Below are 19,889 nucleotides of genomic sequence, written 5' to 3'. Positions count from 1 at the left end.
GCACTGGAACAGCTGCCTGGGGAGTCTCCCTGTTTGGAGACACTCAAAACCCACCTGGACGTGTTCCTGTGTCACCTACTTTAGGTGACCCTCCCTTGGGAGAGAGGTTGGACTGGATCCTCTCCAGGGATCCATTCCACACGTAACAATTCTGTGATTCTGTGTGAGATATCTCTAGGCGTGCAAGGGCAGCGGGCATGCTGCCCACGCCTGTGGAGCAGCTGGCTGCTCAAAGCCGCCGGGGAGCGAGGAACTACCCCTCGCACCGGCCGGCACCTTCGGCACAGGCTCGGGAAACCCAAGCGGAACGGGGCCCCACCGCCTCTGCCCGCCCCGCCCCGCCCCGCCCCGCCCCGCCACTTGCGCGGGCGGCGGAGAGAGGCGCGGGCGGCAGCGCGGTCCCCGCCCCGCGGCGCTGCCGGGCACGGCGCGGCAGGGCAGGCCGGAGCGGCCGTCGGGCGGGCGCGATGGGCGCGCTGCTGTGGTGGGACCCGCTGCGGGCCGGCAGCTCGGAGGTGGACTGGTGTGAGGACAACTACACCATCGTGCCTGCCATCGCCGAGTTCTACAACACGGTGGGTGGCGGCGGTGCGCGGCGGCGGTGCCCGGCGGAGCGGGAGCGGCGGCCGCCTCGGCGGCGGGGGCTGCGGGTGGGCGAGCGTGCGGCGGCGGGCAGGACCCGCTGCAGCCCGGGGCGCTCCTGCTGCCTGCCAGCTTCGTCTCCTGCGGAGTTTTCCTGGGATTGTAGCATGCCTTTCTATGGCTTTCGACTTCTTTTTCTTCTCCGGTCGCTGGCACGCCTAAAATTAAGGAAATTTTTCCTAGTTTCTCAGGTATAAAACAAGGAGATTTTCTAGTCATGCTACTGCCGGTAAGTAGTGTGTAGAAGGCCTGTCCTCGTCTCTGTTGAGACTTGTGGTGGCCAAGCACCAAGTTTTTGTTGCTAGATTGCCCTGGTCTATCACCCGTTCACGTAAACAGGTGTCAGCACCTTGATGGGCATGCACAGCAGTGATGGGTCAAGATTAAAATGTACCTTGGTGTTTGGAGGCAAAACTGGGTTTCTCCCAGACATGTTTGACTCCAAGAAGGCAAAGGTTTCATGGAGAGTTTGCCTTTAGGTTGCAGGATGAAGTTAGGAGTGGATTTTTGGAAGCAACAGAGATACCTGTTTCAGAGAGCAACTGGAGTATGGAAGAGAGGAAAGAGGAATAATGTCATTGTTGCTTCTTTCCAGTTAGTCATAGTTTACCCCTGAGTCCTCTCACACATTCCCAATACCTCTCAGCTGCTGGAGAGAACTTATAAAAACAGCCAGAGCAGCAGAGCCAGATTGCCCTTTACCACATACCTTGGAAAGGGAGAAGTGCTCCTGTTGATGTAAAGAATGGCAGTGAAAGATCCACTAAAATAAGATAATCCATTGGGCTTTTGGGTGGTTTGCCCTTCCATGAGAATCACCTGTCCAGGGGCAAACATGCAAATGCTGTCTGTTTTCTGTTCTATAGGAGGCAGTGTGTGCACAAATGAGGAGCTGGAGCTACTGCTTTTGTCTCTTGTACTTTAAAGTGAGCAGGTTTTTGGTTTTGTTGTTTTTTTTTTGTTTTGTTTTGTTTTTTTTTTTCCCCAAATTCCATCCTTGTCTGAACTCTGTTCCCCTTTCAAGCCACATCTCTTTGACTGCCAGAACATAGTGGAAGAAATCGGTGTCTGGCTTCCCCGGATGGAGTGTGTATCCCGGGAGACTCTGTACATGCAGAGCAAGTAATTAATTCCATGGTGCACTGTGTACATTGCTAACTTGTTTTCTTCTTGTTCTTAGCTGCCAAAGTCCCAAAGACTGTGGCTGGTCCATGCCACTGAAGAATTTTGAGGGTGTGTGAGGGAAACTGTTGGCTTTTTTTGTGTTTCTGATGTCACTGTGCAAGAACCAAAAACAAAGGGAGGAAAAGGTCAGGATAAACAAGATATTGAAGACAGCAAATGTGTTTTGTAGCCAGCTATGCAGGGGGATGGGTTTCCTTCTACTGTATGCGCTGCTTCAGTCTGGGGCAGAGTGAATTTTCCTTATAGGCCCTGGTATGGGGGTATGTTTTGTGCTGGAAACAGGGTTGGTAACTCAGGCATGTTTTCATTACTTCTGAGCAGGGCTTACTCAGGCCTTTTCTGCTCCTCATCTCACCCAACCAGCAAGTGGGTGGGGGTGCAGAAAGCATTTGGAGGGGACACAGCTGGGACAGCTGATTCCAACTGACTCGGTGGATTTTTCAGGCCATATGGCATCATGATCAGCGTGTAGAGCTGGAAGAAGGAGAAGGAAGCAGTTTGTGCCTTTAGGCCATTTCTCTTCCCAAATCACTGTTATGTGTGATAGGGGCCCTGCTTTGCTGGGGATGGAGAACACCTGCCTATCCATGGGGAGTGCTGCATGAATTCCTTATTTCACTTTGTTTGTGTGAGGAGCTTATATTTTCCCTATTGGACTGTTCTTATCTCAACCCCCACAAGTTTTTTCACATTTACCCTTCTGATTTTCTCCATCCTGCTCTGAAGGGAGTGAACAAGCAGCTGGGCAGTGTGTAGTTGCTGGATGGGATTAAATCACAGCACTGTACTGAGCTGACTAGCAGTAGTATAGAAGCTTACCAAAATGCTAGAAGCTGCACTTGTGTCCAGATGAATAACCGAGGCTTCAGACAGGTGGACAGACACAGGAGAAAGTTTGCCGTGGAGCCTGCTGTGTTGTGGCAGCTGTATACAAATCAGTAAGCTGTTCGCTGAAAGAGGAGGAGAACAAGAGGCAGTGTTGAGACTAGTCATGTTTAGGCTCTCTTCAGCAATACCAAGTTATTGTTATGGCTTGATTTCTCTGTTAGCAACTTCTGCTAATTAAAACAGTGAGTTGCAGTGGATTGATGGGATTGTGCAACTGTGTCCTCAAAACCAGGTGCTTACAGGACAGTTACGAAGTTTTGGCCCTACTCTAAAAAGTACCTTAGGTAGCACCTAAATTATATTCCTTCTAGGGTGGGTTTGTTCTGACTGATTCAAACTCCCTTGAAGTTCCAGGAAGCTCTCTTCAGCAGACCTGACTCTGGCATCTGGGTCATTAAGCTTTAGATTAAAACCTTGCTAATCCGCATTTTAAATTGCCATGGCTGAGGTCAGAGTTGTGGTTGAGGTCTCATGCAGTATTCATGTAAGCACAAACTGGAACAGCTTATCTGCTGCTTATGTATTTTTTAAAAAATTAATTATATACTCTGGTGGGGCTTAAACAGAAAACAAAAAGCATTCAACAGAATTAAATCTGTAGGAGAAAACTGTTTGGAAGTTTTGTATAAGTTGATCAAACTAATTTTTTAAAACATACACAAGCTAGACTTAACGTGATTTTTGTCTAGCTGAAGTGAGGCCACAAAACGCTCTGTAGCTCAAATTGAAAGAATAGTTATAAAAACAGTACATTTTTTTCTATTTTTTTCTTTCTGAAATTAATAAAGTAATGTGTTCTGATGCAGTGTAACCCTACTCCACACCATAACAAATGTCTCCAAATGATCAAAACAATTTTTTCTGTGAAGAGGTATTTACAAAATAAAAGATATTGCTTATGTTTTAAATACTGAAAACAGTATTTTTTCCTGGGAGAGTCAGTATCTAGCAATTCAATATGTTGCATTTAGTTGTACTTGTAATTTCCATTTACTGAGGGAATTTTGAGGGTTTTATTCTTCTTCTTTTGCTCCCCGGTGGCATGGAAATAAAAGTTATAAAATGTTATGAGGTAGTCTTAAGAGTGTGAGAGAGTATTTGTACTCTCCCCACCACATCCTTTTTTACCACAGAAGAGTTATAGTGTACGTGAATGTCGTGTTTAGGTACCAGGATGTGCAGAATACACACCCTCTGATGTTACTGGCAGCTACTTTAGTCCAGTCTTGCTTTCTGCTCAGAAGGACATGGTGCAGTAGGTTTTTCTGTGGTAGTTGAATTCTGCAGCTGCTCTCTGGGAGATGTAATCAGTAGTGACAAATACATGAGGACTGCAGGAAGCATCTGTGTCAAGACAGTGGCCAGATGTGAGTGAAGTTGTATGATCATGATCTAAGCAAGCCTATTCTCTCTGTCCTATAGGCTTATGTCCTGAATTTCTATTATATAATTAATTAGCTGAAAATTAAAACTAAAGGTCCAGAATTGTATGAAACCAAAAGAATGCACTCTTACTGCAGGACTGCTTGCCTATTTTTCATAACTGTAACATCTAATCATTGCCTTTTGCAGATGCCAAAGGAAATCTTCTGGACTACTGATGTAAATTTTTGCACTTATTTTAATTATCAAAGTATTTGAATTGTACATTACCAAATCATGGAGGCCAATTATGTATTAATATTAAAAAATGCTCATGCGGTGTACTTTCTGAAGCCATACTTTAATATTTTTTAGTACTACAATTATATCAGCTTCTGAGATGTTAGGAAATCCTCCTGATGACCACTGCAAAGAGTACAAGTTATGCTCAGGCTCCAGTTTGCAAGGGATTTCTTGCATTTGCAGGCAGGACCTTAGCATGAGTGGGAGTTTATTCCCAGAGGAGCACTACCATAACACATAACTGCTCCCTTGTTGGCTAATCACTTGCATAAATCTACATTGCTACACTTGTGGTGAGTATATCTAGTGTGTCCTTTATCATCTTGTTCCTAGTTGGAATAAGGACTTTCTAGCCAAATTTTGATAGATGGTGGTCAGTTGCAACTGTAGAGATGGAAAAGTTTTCTTCCAAACACTTGGTTTATAACCACCTATTTTTGCCCCTTGACACCTCCCTTCAGCCTAACTGTGTGTAAAAGCCTAAAAAGCATAGGGCACTCCCAGGCCCCCAGAGGACTCATTCATATTCCATCATCCCTGCTGTCACTGTATATGCTTCCTACCTGCTTTGGAGTGAGGGAAGTCTTCCTGTTCTGTGTATGTGCCAGGACATCATGCACTGGGATCCTGGTCCATGACGGTATTCTCAACTTTGCTGGCAGTCTCTGCTGCATGGAGACTGAGTGGGGTGTTTTGTGTATGAAAGTTTCTCACGTGAACCTGTTTTTGTTGAATGTGTAGGTTGCTTTACATGAGTTTAAACAACTTGATCTGCCTCTTAAAATCTTTTCTCAGACTGTGTTAAGAGGTTGACAACAGTAGGTGAATGAAAAAATTCCGATGTTATTCTTTAACTAGTACTCCACTAAATTTTCATTATTGTTGGCACAAGTTTGTAACCTGTGAAGAGGCAATCTGTCCCAAAGGATTTTTTTTGACCGAGAGTTATTTTCTACATCAGCTTGAGAACAGTTTTGTCACAGGTGATATTCTGTTGTGCTTGGGCTCGGCAGGCAAACATGAGAAAGCTGAGGCTGGAGACTCCTCCTGTCCTTTGGCCCATTGTGAAGCGGCAATAGAGTCTTTTCATAACTGCTCAATTACTGTGCCATGGCTGGCTCTCGGCACTGGCAGCTCCTGGGAAGAGCCAAGTGATCACTACTACAATGAAAGTTCCTGCTAATTGATAGTAAACTGTATCCAGTATTTACAGAATCATCCTTTAGATTGTTTGTAAGCAAGAAAAAACAGAAAACATGTCTCTATTCAAATCAAGCATATTGAATTAAAAAATTAGACCACCTTGCAGTCGTCCTAATTATAGCCTTTCCACCTTCCTATAACTAGTTTTCAGTCATGTTCTGTAGTGTAGAACCAAGGGAAAAAAAATTGAAGTGTAAAAGGACTTAAAGCTCCAGGCATTCTTTACCCTGTACAAAAAGGGTTCTAACTCTTAGTCTAGCATTGTATTTCAGACCTTCCCAGACAATAACTATTGCTCAATAATTTGACTTCCACGAAGCTTGTCTAGCTCTGTCTTGTGTCAGTACTTCTAGTGCTTTTTCCATGCTAGGCTTGATAGCCAGTGAGAGGACAGGTCACTGGTCCTCAATAGCTTGATCTTGTACACAGTCTCGAATGTATATTCTCAATGAAACTCCTTTGGGAATTGACTTGAGTTGTGACTTGAAGAGCCACATCTTACATTGTTGAAAGTTTTTATACTGCTACTAATTTAATGATGTTAAACAAAACAAATCAATGCTTTTGCAAAAACAGCTCAGCTTAGGCAGAAACAGTGGGTCATAATTTGTTGAACTGGGGCTTCACTGAATGACAAAATGGTATTATAGAAAGCCTAAAGATATTTAAGATTTGTTTATTTTCTGTCTTTGTGAGACTGTTTGTTTTTTTTTTCCTAGATAAGCAACATCTTGTTTTTCATTTTACCACCCATATGTATGTGCTTGTTCCGTCAATACGCAGTCTGCTTCAACAGTGGAATATATTTAATATGGATTCTGCTAGTCGTGGTTGGTAAGTTGATTACTCTGTATTTGCCAACTCCTGTGTGAACTGAGAGAGGACATCAGTTTTTCCTGCTTGTACTTGACTGTTTTTTAAAACAAAGCAGTCCTGATATCTATGGAAGAATTTGCTTGTATTTGTTTAAAGCCAAAGAGGCCATAATTTCTGGAGGGAAAATGCCTTCTGCAAACTGAGGTTGATGGGAAATTTGACAATAGTTTTGCTCCCTTCCAGTCCTTCCTTGAATACTTTTTTTTTTTCTTGTGTTTGGGTTTTCATTGCTTAAATAAAAGCTGAAGTGCCAGTGCAACTTAGGAGAGGAATAGGGTTTGTACTGAGAAGGCCCAGAGATGTAGATGTGAGATTCTGAATTTTGTTCATTCCTGGAGGCACTTCAAGGGGATAGTCTGAGCCCTCTGGGGTAGTGGAACACTTTCCACCTGTATGTAAATCAGTATCATGGGTAGAGAGTATCCATGATACTGCTGCTTTTTCTCTTTTCTTACCCATTCTTGTGCTATTGAGAAAATTCCAAAGCAGCATTTGGCATTTATTTTTTAATTGGTTTTGCTTTATACTTTTCCACATGGTGTTTCTTCAGGCACATCTTTTCTAGTAGGAGCTTACATTTTTAGCTGCTACTTTTGTAATCTACTTTTGTAATGTACTTTTTCTTCATGATTAGCAAGAGTATCATAGCTTGGATTGCCTCTTAGTAAAGTTGGTGTTTTTTGTAACCTTTTGTAGACCATTTCCTGTAGCTACCATTTCCTGTGACATTCTGAGTGTGAGCAGGGTGTTTCAGTCTATTCCAGTACTGCAGCTGTTCATAATACTGTCTCTTGATTCATTCATCCAGGAATTGGATCTGTTTATTTTCATGCTACCCTCAGTTTCTTGGGCCAGATGCTGGATGAGCTGGCTATTCTCTGGGTTCTGATGTGTGCTCTTGCCATGTGGTTCCCTAGGAGATACCTGCCCAGAGTTTTTCGCAATGACAGGTAATCATACAATGGTACATATGCACTTTCATGTTTTTTGAAACTTCCTGTGCCAACACTTAAATCTGCACATAATTGCACCAAGTTATCAATCTTACCACTGTCACTGCTATTTTTCTCTCTCCATTGTCTTGCAGTTGCTTGTATGTCATTCAGCCCATTTTGTTCAAAATTCCTGAGTCAGCAGTTGCTGGTAGTGGGATTTGTGTCCTGTAACTTCAGGTGATTAGATGAGATGACTTTCCTCTGGAAATGTCTCTTCTTGTTGATTCTAGGGAGACGATGGGTATGATGGGTAGTTTATATAACTTACAGCTAATGTAGGAGAAGCCATCCTTTACTCTTCCTTTTGCATATCCTGAAGGATATATACAAGTGAACCTATGGAAGTCGGCTTAATGTTCATGTGAATTTTTAAAATGGTGATTAAAAATGGTGTTTCGGTATTCAAAGGCTAAGTGTTTCTTTAGAAATCTATTGTTGTAAAGGGTTTTTTTTTTTCTTGCAGGTATAAAAAAATACTTTATAGCCAGTTTAAACCATTTGATTGTGGTTTGCCCCCCTCCACAATAAAACCATTGTGTTGCTCTTTTATGCAGTAAAGAAGATGAGGTAATGGAGAGGCTTGATTTGCAGCATCAGTGTTGTTCTCTCTGAAGATTGCTAAGACTGTTGCCTATTGCATTCTTACAGTGTTACTCTCTGCATGAATTTTTTATTTGTTTGTTTGATTGTTGGGGGTTATGGTTGGTTGGTTTATTCTTGACAATATGCCAGATTAGAAGTTGCTAATGCATGGAGAGAAGTTTGGTGCCTAGACTGACCATACCTCAAAATAGCTTGCACTGGGTACAGTGTACCTATAATTACTGTATACAGCCTATGTGCATGGCCCACTTCTCTTCAGCATCATCATAAATGACTTGGACTTTGACACAAGACTGGAAGGAATACTAAGTAAGTTTCATGACCACACCAAATTGGGAGGAGCTGTTAAATTCCGTGAGGGCAGAGAGGCCTCAACAAATGACAGCAATCACCAACCAGATGAAGTTCAGCAAGAGAAATTGCTGGATTCTGAGATGGGGCAATCCTGAATGTATGGACCGACTGGGAATGAGGTGCTGTAAGCAGTGCCATGGAAAGGGACCTGGGGGTCCTTGCAAGTTGAACATGGGTCAGCAGTGCCCTGGCAGCCAGGAGGGCCAACCCTGTCCTGGGGTGCATCAGGCACAGCATCACAGCTGGGCAAGGGAGGGGATTGTCCTGCTCTGCTCTGAGCTGGGACAGCCTCACCTCCAGTGCTGGGGGCTGGTTTGGGCACCTGCAATATAAGAAAAACATTAAAATATTAGAGAGTATCCAAAGGAGGTAACAAGGATGGTGGAGGGCCTTGAGGGGAAGCTGTGTGAGAAGTGGCTGAGGTCACTTGGTCTGCTCAGTTTGGTGAAAACAAGATTGAGGGGAGACTTCACTGTAGTCTTCAACACCTTAGTGACGGCAAGAGCCAGTCTCCCTTCTGTGGTGACCAGTGACAGGACCTGAGGGAATGTCCTGAAGTTGAGTCACGGGAGGTTTAGGTGGAATATCAGGAAAAGGTTTTTCACCCAAGAGTGTGGTTGGGCGCTGGAACAGCTCCCCAGGGAAGTGGTCACAGCACCAGCCTGACAGTTCAAGAAGCGTTTGGACAGTGCTCTCAGGCATATGGGGGACTCTTGGGGATGGTGCTGTGCAGGGCTAGGAATTGGAGGTGTTATCCTGCTGGGTGCCCTCCAACTCAGCATCTTCTATGATTCTATATGGCTTTTTTGCATTGGTGTAAATTTAGTCCTTCTGCATATTACAGTATAATGTTGTTAGAGAACATCATCAACTTAACAAGCTTTAGTGGTGTCTTTGTTTATTGTGTGACTCTTAGATGTTCAGTTCAAGTGAAGAATTCAGAGTCCTAAATTTATGTGTAATTTATGTAAACACTGTAAATGAGCTCTCAGATTCCTAGAGGTTACATTTTGCCAATTAGTGTCTTCTGATATTGCAGGGTAGGTTCACAGTATGGACAAGGATGGTAAACTATTGGTTTGTAAAGGAATCACAACACTTCTGGGGTAAAATACTGTTTCTGTTTAACTTTGTGTTAAAACTGTAAATACTGATCTGAAAGATCCTATCATATCCTTTCACTTCTCAGAGAATGTGTCAAAACAGTTACTTTTTAGGGAAGGTCTTGAATCCTTTCTGAAGTATGCAGACACTGGGCAACAAACCTGTGCTAGTTTGAAGGCAAACCAGCCAAAGGAATTAACTCCACACAAACATGTTGTGAGGGATTCCAAGTAAGAATTACAATTTAATAGGAAAAATGTGCGATAAAGGCAATAGTACAGAAGCACTGGCTTAAACAGACAAAGTCAGAATATGACCCCGTTGGTCAGGGTGGTGACAGCTGTCCCATTGGAGTGAGGGATGTAATCTTGTCGAAGCGGTGATCCTGTAGAAAGGTCTTGTTCTTCTTTGGAGGTCCAGTGGTGGTCATTGAGAGCTCTTGTCCACTGGGAATCCTCTGGTGGTATCATGGTGCCCAGGTCCCAGATTATATACAGGTAAGAATGTTAGGTACCTCGCCCCAGGGTGGATATCTCACAGTGGGATGATGTAATTCTGTGGCACATTCTGGGGAGTCCTTTATGGCCCATGAGCAGAGATGACTCTGCTTTAGGCTGAGTGTGCATTGAGCAGCTGTTGGAAACAACTGACCATTAACAGCTCATCAGAAGGTGCTATTGGTGGTGATAGAATGCATACCTTACATTGTAACCCAAGACAAAGCCCTAACCTAGAACAGGTTTGGTCAATACTTTCAAGTTTTTTGCTTTGCCTGACTAATCTTCTAGTATTATGTGTATCATGTACTCACCGCTGTACTGTTCACTTTGATCATCCTCATCACACTTTGAATTTTCACTGCTGAAAATGTTATTATCTATCATGATCAATTTGTGATGTATTTACTCATTGAGACATTCACGTCATATCAGAACTTCCTACTTAAATAACTTGTTGCTTTCCAGCAGAATGAAAACCTTTAAAGCAAAAGGCAAATTAAATGAGCCTAGCACTTGTGGCCATGGAATGGTACCGTACAAATATATTGAGACCCTACTTCAAACATAGAAGGCCATCCTTGGACAGCAATTTTAAAAAGCTATGGGCCAATAGTTAAAAGGCCTCTTTTTCAGCCATAGACTGGAATGGGTTGTTTGAAATGCAGATCTGGAGTTTAAACAACAGTTAACATATATTTAATTTAAAAGTTGTCGGGCTGTCTACATAGGGTGCAATAGTGATTTCATGTTTGCTAAGAATATACCAAATCTTGGTTTTATAAAAAATTCTGGGAATTTCTCACCTACTGTTGAATTTGATTAAGGAAGTGTTCCAATTTAGTATGTAAGTTTCAGTATCTTTGAAGGCTCTAAAGAGATAAAGGAATGTTCAGAGTGCTGTGACATAGCTGTAGAAGTTGAGACATTAACAATAAGAAAATACCATAAAAATCCATGTTAAGAGCCTGAGGAATGATGAGACAGAACATTTTCAAAGAAGTACAGTGCTCTGTACAGGGGTAGACCTCAATTTTGTTACCTTATTTTAATAATGTTGAAATTTCTGAGTTTAGTAATTTAAAGTTTTGAATTAAAATAAGTTTTTCTGCTCATATAAATTCTACTCAGGAGCCGATTTAAAGCTGCTGTGGGTGTCCTGTCTGGAGTTACCACCTGCCTGGCTTTCATTAAGCCTGCCATTAACAACATCTCGCTAATGACGCTGGGAGTTCCCTGCACAGCTTTGCTCATTGCTGAGTTGAAGAGGTAAGTGCAGTTCTCCAGAATGCAGCATTTTCTTCTCAGATCCTTAGGACACTGTGAGGTGATACACTATATCTGGCTTCAGTGCATGTCACAGCAGATCAGAAATGCTTCTACCACAAGCAAGAGCAAATCTAGTATAAATTTTCTTGGCAGTTCAGACATTTTTTGACAAGGATTTCTTTTCCCTAGGACTTCATAGTCGGTCAGATATTTTCTGTGTGTTCTTGCAACATACCTCTTGCTGCAACCTGATTTAACTCAAATTTGTTTATTCATTGTGAAATTAGGGCCTGGGTTTTGTTTTATCAACAGCATTTTTACTATATAGTGTGCATAAGGGTGAGGTGGTGGCATGGTTGCAGTTTGGATGCTAGTGGGAGAAAGGCCCAAGCACATGTGGAAGTTTTTCCAACTCCCAAAGTTGTACTGTGAGTCTCATTTGATATGAATAATTTGATGGAGTCAGAGTTACAAAGAGAAGGTTAATCACTACATTTTGGAGGATAGGTGTTAGTCAAGGCTGTAGAAATCATAAAACCAGAATGCAAATAGAGAAGAACCTGAGACTGATTTCCACATTTTAGAGAGTTGTTCTGTTATAGTGTTACCAGCAGCTGTCCAGAGACCTTTTTTCCATCTCTTCACCCACTGCAAAAAGGACCAGAGGAGTACTAGCATTTGAACTTGTTTTTTCTCACCTCTTCTCCATTGTCTGAGAAAAGTTTTACAACTTACACTTGTTCTTATATGTTGCATATGTCCATCAAAATGAGTTAGAACAAAATGTCTTCATTCTAATTGTGTCTGTTAGAATAGAGACTTTTCTGTTTGCTACATTACCCTGTAATGATCTGCCACTGCTATAGAATGGAAGCCTCTCCAAACAATGTTTTGTAAAGGTGTTCATGAGTCGTTTCTCTTTAGGCATCCTTCTGTGTATTTCTTTGGTAAAAGACACTTGGAAACAGTGCACAAGTTAGTTGTGGACGAGGTCAGTAGTGGAACAATATTGGTGGTGTCTCATTTTGATTATGGCACAAAGAACTACTGACAGGGCAGAGGGACATCTGGTTGTGGCATGGGATAATCTGTGAATTCTCTGTCAGTTCCGTATCAGTTTTCCAGGCATGAGCTCCTGAGAAACTTGAAAGGACAAGTTAGTGTCTCCTAAGTTTGAGTACTGTTGTTTCACATCTAGGAATTGGTATGCCTGTAAGTATTTGTTTTTTTAAAACTCTTTCTGCAGGGTCATTATCCTGGTTTGGGAGGAAATCTAGCATCACAAAGCCACCCCAAGACAGTCATATATTACTAAAATGTCTGGAGTTTCCTGGTCATGTTTTTTTCAGGGAGAAAATTAAGGACAGAGATTGACCTTATTTTCCAATCGGTGGATAAAAAGGGGCCAGAAGTGACATAGGACCGTCTCTGGCTGTGCATTGGAATGGTTTAATACTACTGATATTTGTGGATGAATTTTTAAGTGCAAAAGACAAATAAAACTTTTCTTTTAAGCTGTGCTGATCCTTTTGAAATTTAAAGGGTTACATTCTTGTAAACTGGGAGGTAAGGAGTCATCTCATCCCCTTCTGCAGGAGGAAAATTAATCTAACCATTATTGAAAAGATTTGCTATTTTTCCATTCTGTGCTACCATAGCCAGGAGGGAACTTCACATCCAAGTCCGGCAGGCTGCAGTGGAAATTTTTCTGTGAAATAGATATTTGGGGAGGAAAAATTGCTTTTGTTCCATGCTGAAGTTTTTGGTATTTTAGGCCACAACTCCTTGTTGTTATTCCTATTCTAGACTGTGTCAATTTTGTACAGAATTCTGGGGAATCAAAACTACTGAGTTTCCAAACAAAATTTTTTTGCTTTATGTTTGTCTTTGGTGAGAAGATAATATTGTCGCAAAAGAGCATGAAGTTCTTAGATGTGGACCTGGTAAGATCGAGTGTATGGCTGGGAAGTATTGTGGGTAGGAGGTGATCAAAAGGGTGAAAGGTAGTCAAGTGTCCTTGAAAGACAAAGAAATTGTTAAACTTTATTCTCATTTCTGTCACAAGTTCCTTCCTGTGTATCTAAAAAGAAAAAGCTGCTCTAGAAGGTGAAATCAGTGGAAAGGTGGATGTGTATCCTTTGATTTGCCTAGTCCGAGCCATTGAGATTATAATGTCATCAAATTAGTAACTGTTTAGGGAGATAATGTCCTCCATGTGCAGATGGTTGCTAGAATATTGTTGCTCAGCTGACTTCTGAGCCTTGAGTAGTGAAGGTTTACCGTAGCTTCTGGTCTGACCATTATTATTTGATTCTTCTACTAGAAATCTGACTCTGGGGGGAGCCTTGCTTCATTACTGCTGGTTTCTTTATTCCCTTGACTAAAAGGTTAAGCTAGTTAAAAGTTTAAATATTCCTTAGGATAGAAAGGGAGATATCTGTGTGAAATTCAATTAATCAACATTGCACTGGTTTGAAGAAAAGCTGTAATGCTTTTTTGTGGGTTTCAAGATATCAGAAGATAATGCTGCTGGAAGTATGTATTTACATAAATAGCAAATGACTGGATCTCACAAATGTTTGCAGAAATACTGAATACTGAAATTTGAATAACTGTTTTGTTAAGCAGAGAATATTGTGCAGTGTAGATGAAAGGGAAATGGAAGCAGAAGATTTGTGGGATCCATTATCTTTCAGAATAGAGTAGGATAGGATAAGGGCAGCATGAATATGTCTTTTAGACCCTCAGCTAACAAGTCCTATTTTAGTTCTTATTAGTATCCATGTCTGTTGAGAAATAAAAGAAAGGCTACATGTCCAGGTGGTATTTGCATTATGTCTCTTCATTGTAGTAGAAGCAGTCTCCTGCTTCGTCAGCAAGCATGTCCTCACCCATCTGAAGCACAGTTACTGCAGAAACTGAAAACTCCATGATGGCTGATCTCAGAAAACCCAGGGGTATTACAGAGATCAGCAGGCTGTGCTCTTCTCGTTGTGATCTTTCCACCTTAAGGTAGTCCTTTGCAGAGCACTCTACAATATGGTCTTAAGTTTATAAAAGTAATTTGTACTATGTGATGGTGGCACTGAGCAAACCTGTCTTTACAGTCTGTACCTTTGCTATGGCTGATCTTGTACGGGGTAAGTAAGTCTCCAGTTTTCCTTTGCAGCCTTGAATTCTTTGAACCACACAGGTTAATTGCCTTTTCCTCTTGGAATTCAGGTAGTCAGGTCCTGACTAAAAGACCTTAAGTGTGAGGCCAAACCTCTTATCCCTCTTAACCCTCAAACCCTCTTAAAAGGGATGCAGTTGCATGTGTTTATCTCCTTCAGATATGTCCAGGAAACCCTCATCTCAATACACACACCCTTTCCTTTGTCAGAGCACACAAGTACTCCATCTCAGTAGTCTGGTTTTATCCATCAGAAACACAAAATTGATTCATGTGCCTGTCTGCTTAGGTTCATGGTTTAATGCTGTTAGGAACAGTAGTACCTCTCACTGAAGAATACAAATGCCTTAGCATTAACAGAAGTCTTTATACACTAACAAATACGAGCAAATCTGACCATTTGCTGCATGGCTGGTGGTTAATGAACAGCATATGTAACTAATCACTAGTCACACCCCTTCCTAGGTATAGGAATAATTTGATGTTTGCCGACCATTGATACACTGGTATTTAAGACAATAATGTGTCTTAAAACACAGCTACTGATAAAGAGGCTTGTTTTGTTACCTCATCTCTGCCTTGCATCAGAGCCAGACTGTAAATGAAGATAATATTTTAAGTACATTTATGGTGGAATCATTTTAATGATGCATGTCTGACATTGTTTTATAAATATTTATGTATGTTTTTCTCCTTAGGTGTGAAAACCTGCGTGTATACAAACTGGGTCTCTTTTCAGGTCTTTGGTGGATGCTAGCTCTTTTCTGCTGGATCAGTGACAAAGCGTTTTGTGAGATCTGGTCCTCATTTAACTTTCCCTATTTGCACTGTGTATGGTAAGTGGTGTGTATAAAGTCCAGAATTTGATTCAAATATGATCCATTCTCACCACATTACCCTTCTGTGCTGCTTGTGGCTATTTCTGGTTAGCTCTAGACAGAATATATAGTAAGATTTTATAAGCCCAGAACAAGTCTTGTGCTATTCAGGGTGGCAGATTTAGGCCTGGTTGTATTCTTAAGCCACTACATTCATTAATTGTAACTGAATTCCATGCCATACTGGTTACTAAAAACCATAGCTGTGACTATGAAAACTTAAACTGCCATAGATGATGATGGTAATCCTCATGATGAATGAGGATTAGTGATCAATTAATGATGGTGAAGTGGAGAAGCAGTAAAGGGCATTGATGCTTTTTTTCTTTTACCACCCAGCAAATCATGGTTACTTACTTGAGGTGCCATATCTCAGCATTTCTGCACAAATATGACAGGTGAAGAGAAGCCAAAAAACTGGAGCCCGTTTAGACCAGGGATAAACTACAGTTTTGTGGTTTTCCTTTCCAAATATTCTTTGCCTCCATGCAAAGGACAGACAACAATCCTATGTGGGGCTTGTGAAAAGATGCTGAAGGACTGACTGATTTTAAAGTATGGTGATACAGTTGATTACTTTACTGAATTTATGTTACTGATTATTTTTTTCTTTCCTTTTCTTTGTCCTATCTTGGTGTGTGGGTGGCTGTTCTCAGGCACATTTTGATTTGCCTTGCGGCATATCTAGGATGTGTCTGCTTTGCTTACTTTGATGCTGCCTCCGAGATCCCCGAGCAGGGCCCTGTCATAAAGTTCTGGCCCAGTGAAAGGTGGGCATTCATTGGAGTTCCCTACGTCACGCTCCTCTGCGCACACAAAAGAACATCTGTGAAGATTGCATGAACTTGGAGGCCATGGAATGGGGATGGATTTTCAACTTATATTCCAGCACAGAGAATATTTATATAATGATAAATTACTAGTGTTGTATTTTCTTTTCTTCCTAAGATAGGCAGTACTTCAAGTGTCATGGGAAGAGAAGTGTGTTCATTCCTCTCTGAAGAAAAGAGAGGAAGCAGGAACATGGGGGCACTTGAACACTAAAGTAACAAAATGGCTTCTTTGTTTTTTGCACTGTGTTTTTGATGTAGCATTTCTCTTGATAAAAGCTCTTTTCAAATACCAGGGTCAAAGAATGATCTTTTTGTAGTAGGTCACCTTTGGTGCTTGATCCACTTCTTTTGTAACTTCCTTTGCGAAAGAAGGCAGTCCAAGATGCCTACGTGCCATCCTGTGTCCTTCTTAGCTCTGATTTTGCTGCACTTACACATGGCCACAAGAGTGTGCTCGAAGCCCATGCTATTCCCAGCCTGGTGTACCCAGGCTGTGTGGAACCCAGGCTGTGCATCACTTTGGATCACAGAATACATGGTTGCTTCCTCAAGTACAGCAGGAGATGAGTGTTTGCAGCTGGATTTCTATGTAAGTGCAATTAGGCAGTGTAAATGCAGAGGGAGCTAACAGAAGTCCCTAAAACTATGTAGTAGTTTGAGGATTTTATTGTATTTCCACTGTCCTGTGAATACTTGTATGCTGCATATTTTCTTGCAGAAATGTCACAGAATCCCTCTCTACCTCTTGAGACATGTTTGGTCTTGAATTTGGCATTGAAGTGCTCACAGAAGTGTGAAAATTACCTTCAGTATCATCTCAGGTCAGCATTGACTGACAGTGTGATTAAACTATAAAGACTCCTAGATGCCTAGCTGCACATCTAATTTAAGAGCTGACTTCTCACCAATTCATTCCAAGTGATGTCAAAAATAGTCCAGAGCTCTGCTAGTTATACTTAGGAAAAAAGTAGATAACTGCTTAAAAAACAAGCTGAAGACCTACATTTCAGTGAGCTGTGAGATGTAATATTGAATCTTGCATTCTTGCAAAAGATTGGGATTTTCCAGGTTTTTTCAGTCCATTTTGTAAAGATAAGGGGTGTCTAGGTCCATTTAGTTTTAAGATTATTAGTGTTGAGGTTCAGGAATGGCTATAGTTCTTGCAAGCAATTAATACAAGGCCTGTTTAAAAAAATGGTGCAAAGTTCGGCATGTTTTTCAAGTATGAGCAATTGTAGCTGCTAATACCTGCAGTTTTGGAGAAAAAAGGGTCTATTCACATTCCTCAGAACTCTGATATCAAAACTCTAAGTGGGTTAAGGCTTTGAATGTACACTTCTATTAATGTGTTATTTCCTTTTTTAGCATTAGACCATGAAATATGGTTTTCTCTTTTGTTTACATGTCTTATGTTTTGTTTTTTATCAATGCAAAAATGTATTCTGTGCTGTGTCATCTTTATGAAAGTTACTTTTAGCAAGAACGGCTGAATTAATTTTCAAGCATTTTGAAACCTTTAAAACTTTTGTATTAAAATTTATGCTTAGAAAGCAAGAAGTAAGGTGTATGCTTACTCTTGAAGCAAATTGTTAGTGGGAGATAAGACGTTTTTTCATGAGACCTTCAAAATAGATGAGTAGACTACTGCAGTAGATGACTGCAAAATCATAAAAGCAGCATAAAATTTTTCTAATGGAACAGTTCATATTTATACCACTTGGTAGTAGATTTGAAACATCTTTTTTTGACACAAGGTGATACAACTTTTGTATGAAACCTATTTATAAAAATGTATGTAGTGATGTTTGTTACTCTTTGAAACACAGCTATTTTTTCCTTTTCCTTCCTCTCCCCCAATTACGAAATGCTCAGCTTCAAACACTTCTCAGGTATTAAAAGTTCTATTATTAGATCCTTATACAGGTAGGGTGCTGGCTGGAACCCAGCTAAGTTTTCTGATGCCTAACATGGTCCTACTTTGAGTAAGACTTTTTGATAGTGTTTGCTAAATTATTATGTTATGGTAAGTGAGTTGTTTTTTCAGTATTGCTTGAGAACCTAATAACTGCGGACATAGCGTACTATTCAAAAAATTTGAGCCTTTCTACTTAATATTTTGCTTGAAAGCAACCTCTGACTCAAAGGGCTCTAGTTAATCTGCTGTCAGTTGCTGTCTTCTATTCTGCAGGGTCTGACTACTCACAAAGAAGTAATTTTGTAATTTAAAAAAAATCTCTGTAGGGCATTCAGCTATTGAAGAAGTAAATAAATGCAGATAACAGGCCAAGAATAACCTTCTGTATTTTTATTATCTAGCCTTTTTATCCTTTATGGGAGATTTTGTGAACAAAGGCCACTATGTGTTGTTCAAAGTTTCACTGTAGAATTGGTTGGAGTATTTTTCTGTAGCAGCAGCTCACCACTTTCCGATTTAGCTATCATCTATTTAGCTATCACACTTTACATTTAATTAGTATTAGCATATATAACTGAAACTACATAACTACACTTATTTTAAAAAATAAAAAACATACAATTTTTACAAGATTCACAATTTTACAGATTGCACCTACACAATAATATTAGTACTCAAGTATATGGTTGACATACAGAAGGGTTTGTGCACTGGATTGTACAGATTGATAGAGAATGCACAAGGAGCTGTATTACATTGCAGTAAAAAGTAATTTATATGCACCTGCAGGTTTTAAATGCCCAGAATGTTTTCTTCCCCTGCCAGCAGGAGGTGAGTAGTTCCTGGTGTTTAGCTTCAGGTGGTATTTTAGTCTGTTTTGTGGGATGTAATACACTCAACACAGTATTGTAAATATTGACATGTGATATCCATCATTCCTTGAATGTTGAACTTAGGTTTTTTTACAAAAGGATGGTTAGTTTTCAGTGGTAGCAAACACCCAGTTTGCAGTCATTAACAACTCAAGAAGTACTGTTAGGACTGGTGTAGGATTGGGGGTTCCTTCCGTCTCCATTTAAGTCTGTATACTAAATGTTTGTGGAAAACATGTAATACTTTGCAACATTAAACTGTATTTGGAGCAAATATTGTTTGCTTTTTCAGGCATCATGTTTGTGGAGAAGAATGTAACTGCCAGTATAATGCCTTAAAATAAAAGGATAATTGTTTCCTTACAGTTATCAGCAATTCTGACTCAGTGAGGAAGGGGGTGACTGCATTAAATAGAAGATCATTAATTAGTGAGATAGTGATTTCTTTGTGTATCAAACGGTTTTTTGCAACTAGTACAACTATTTGAAAACTGCAAGCCTGTGAATCAATTAAGGCAAGTAGCAATAAATGGTTAAAAATAAGTGGCCTGTATTTCCACAAATAGACAAAACTGGGTCAGAGTGTGTACATCTGGGAGAACAAAGTGGGGATCTTCAGTGTTACCTAAGATTGCACTTTGAATTTAAGGGAGTGAGGTTGTGGCTACATGGTAGCCTTGCCCCTCCCTTCCCCTCCTGCTTCCCTTTTACCATGGTTCCTCTCACATCATTTAAAAGACCATTTTTGAGACATTCATGGTCCTCATAAGCAATTATAATCAAGCTAGAAATAACTGTTGTGTGAAAGCATAGCTGTAATTCAAGAATGTTACTCGCTCAGAATTAATGTCTGTAGCTGCTAAAAATTCAAAAACAGCTGGTGGGTTGGTTCATACATTGTTGTGTCACTCAGTCTGCTCTTATGTGGAATTTATGGA

General features: G+C 40.7%; 1 protein-coding gene across 1 annotated transcript; it reads left to right on the top strand.

The window, feature by feature from the left end:
• Positions 1 to 365: 365 nt before the first annotated feature.
• On the top strand, positions 366 to 19,291 carry ACER2 (alkaline ceramidase 2). Its single transcript, XM_058823760.1, has 6 exons — positions 366 to 575; positions 6,303 to 6,417; positions 7,268 to 7,409; positions 11,144 to 11,281; positions 15,152 to 15,289; positions 15,988 to 19,291. Exons 1-6 carry the CDS (start codon positions 468 to 470, stop codon positions 16,172 to 16,174), a joined length of 828 nt encoding a protein of 275 aa, XP_058679743.1. The 5' UTR covers positions 366 to 467; the 3' UTR covers positions 16,175 to 19,291.
• The last annotated feature ends 598 nt before the right edge of the window (positions 19,292 to 19,889 follow it).

The sequence above is a fragment of the Ammospiza caudacuta genome, chromosome Z (genome assembly GCF_027887145.1).
Source record: "Ammospiza caudacuta isolate bAmmCau1 chromosome Z, bAmmCau1.pri, whole genome shotgun sequence".
Taxonomy (NCBI): domain Eukaryota; kingdom Metazoa; phylum Chordata; class Aves; order Passeriformes; family Passerellidae; genus Ammospiza; species Ammospiza caudacuta.
Note: the sequence above shows the minus strand (reverse complement) of the source record. Positions and strands in the feature narration are given on the sequence as shown.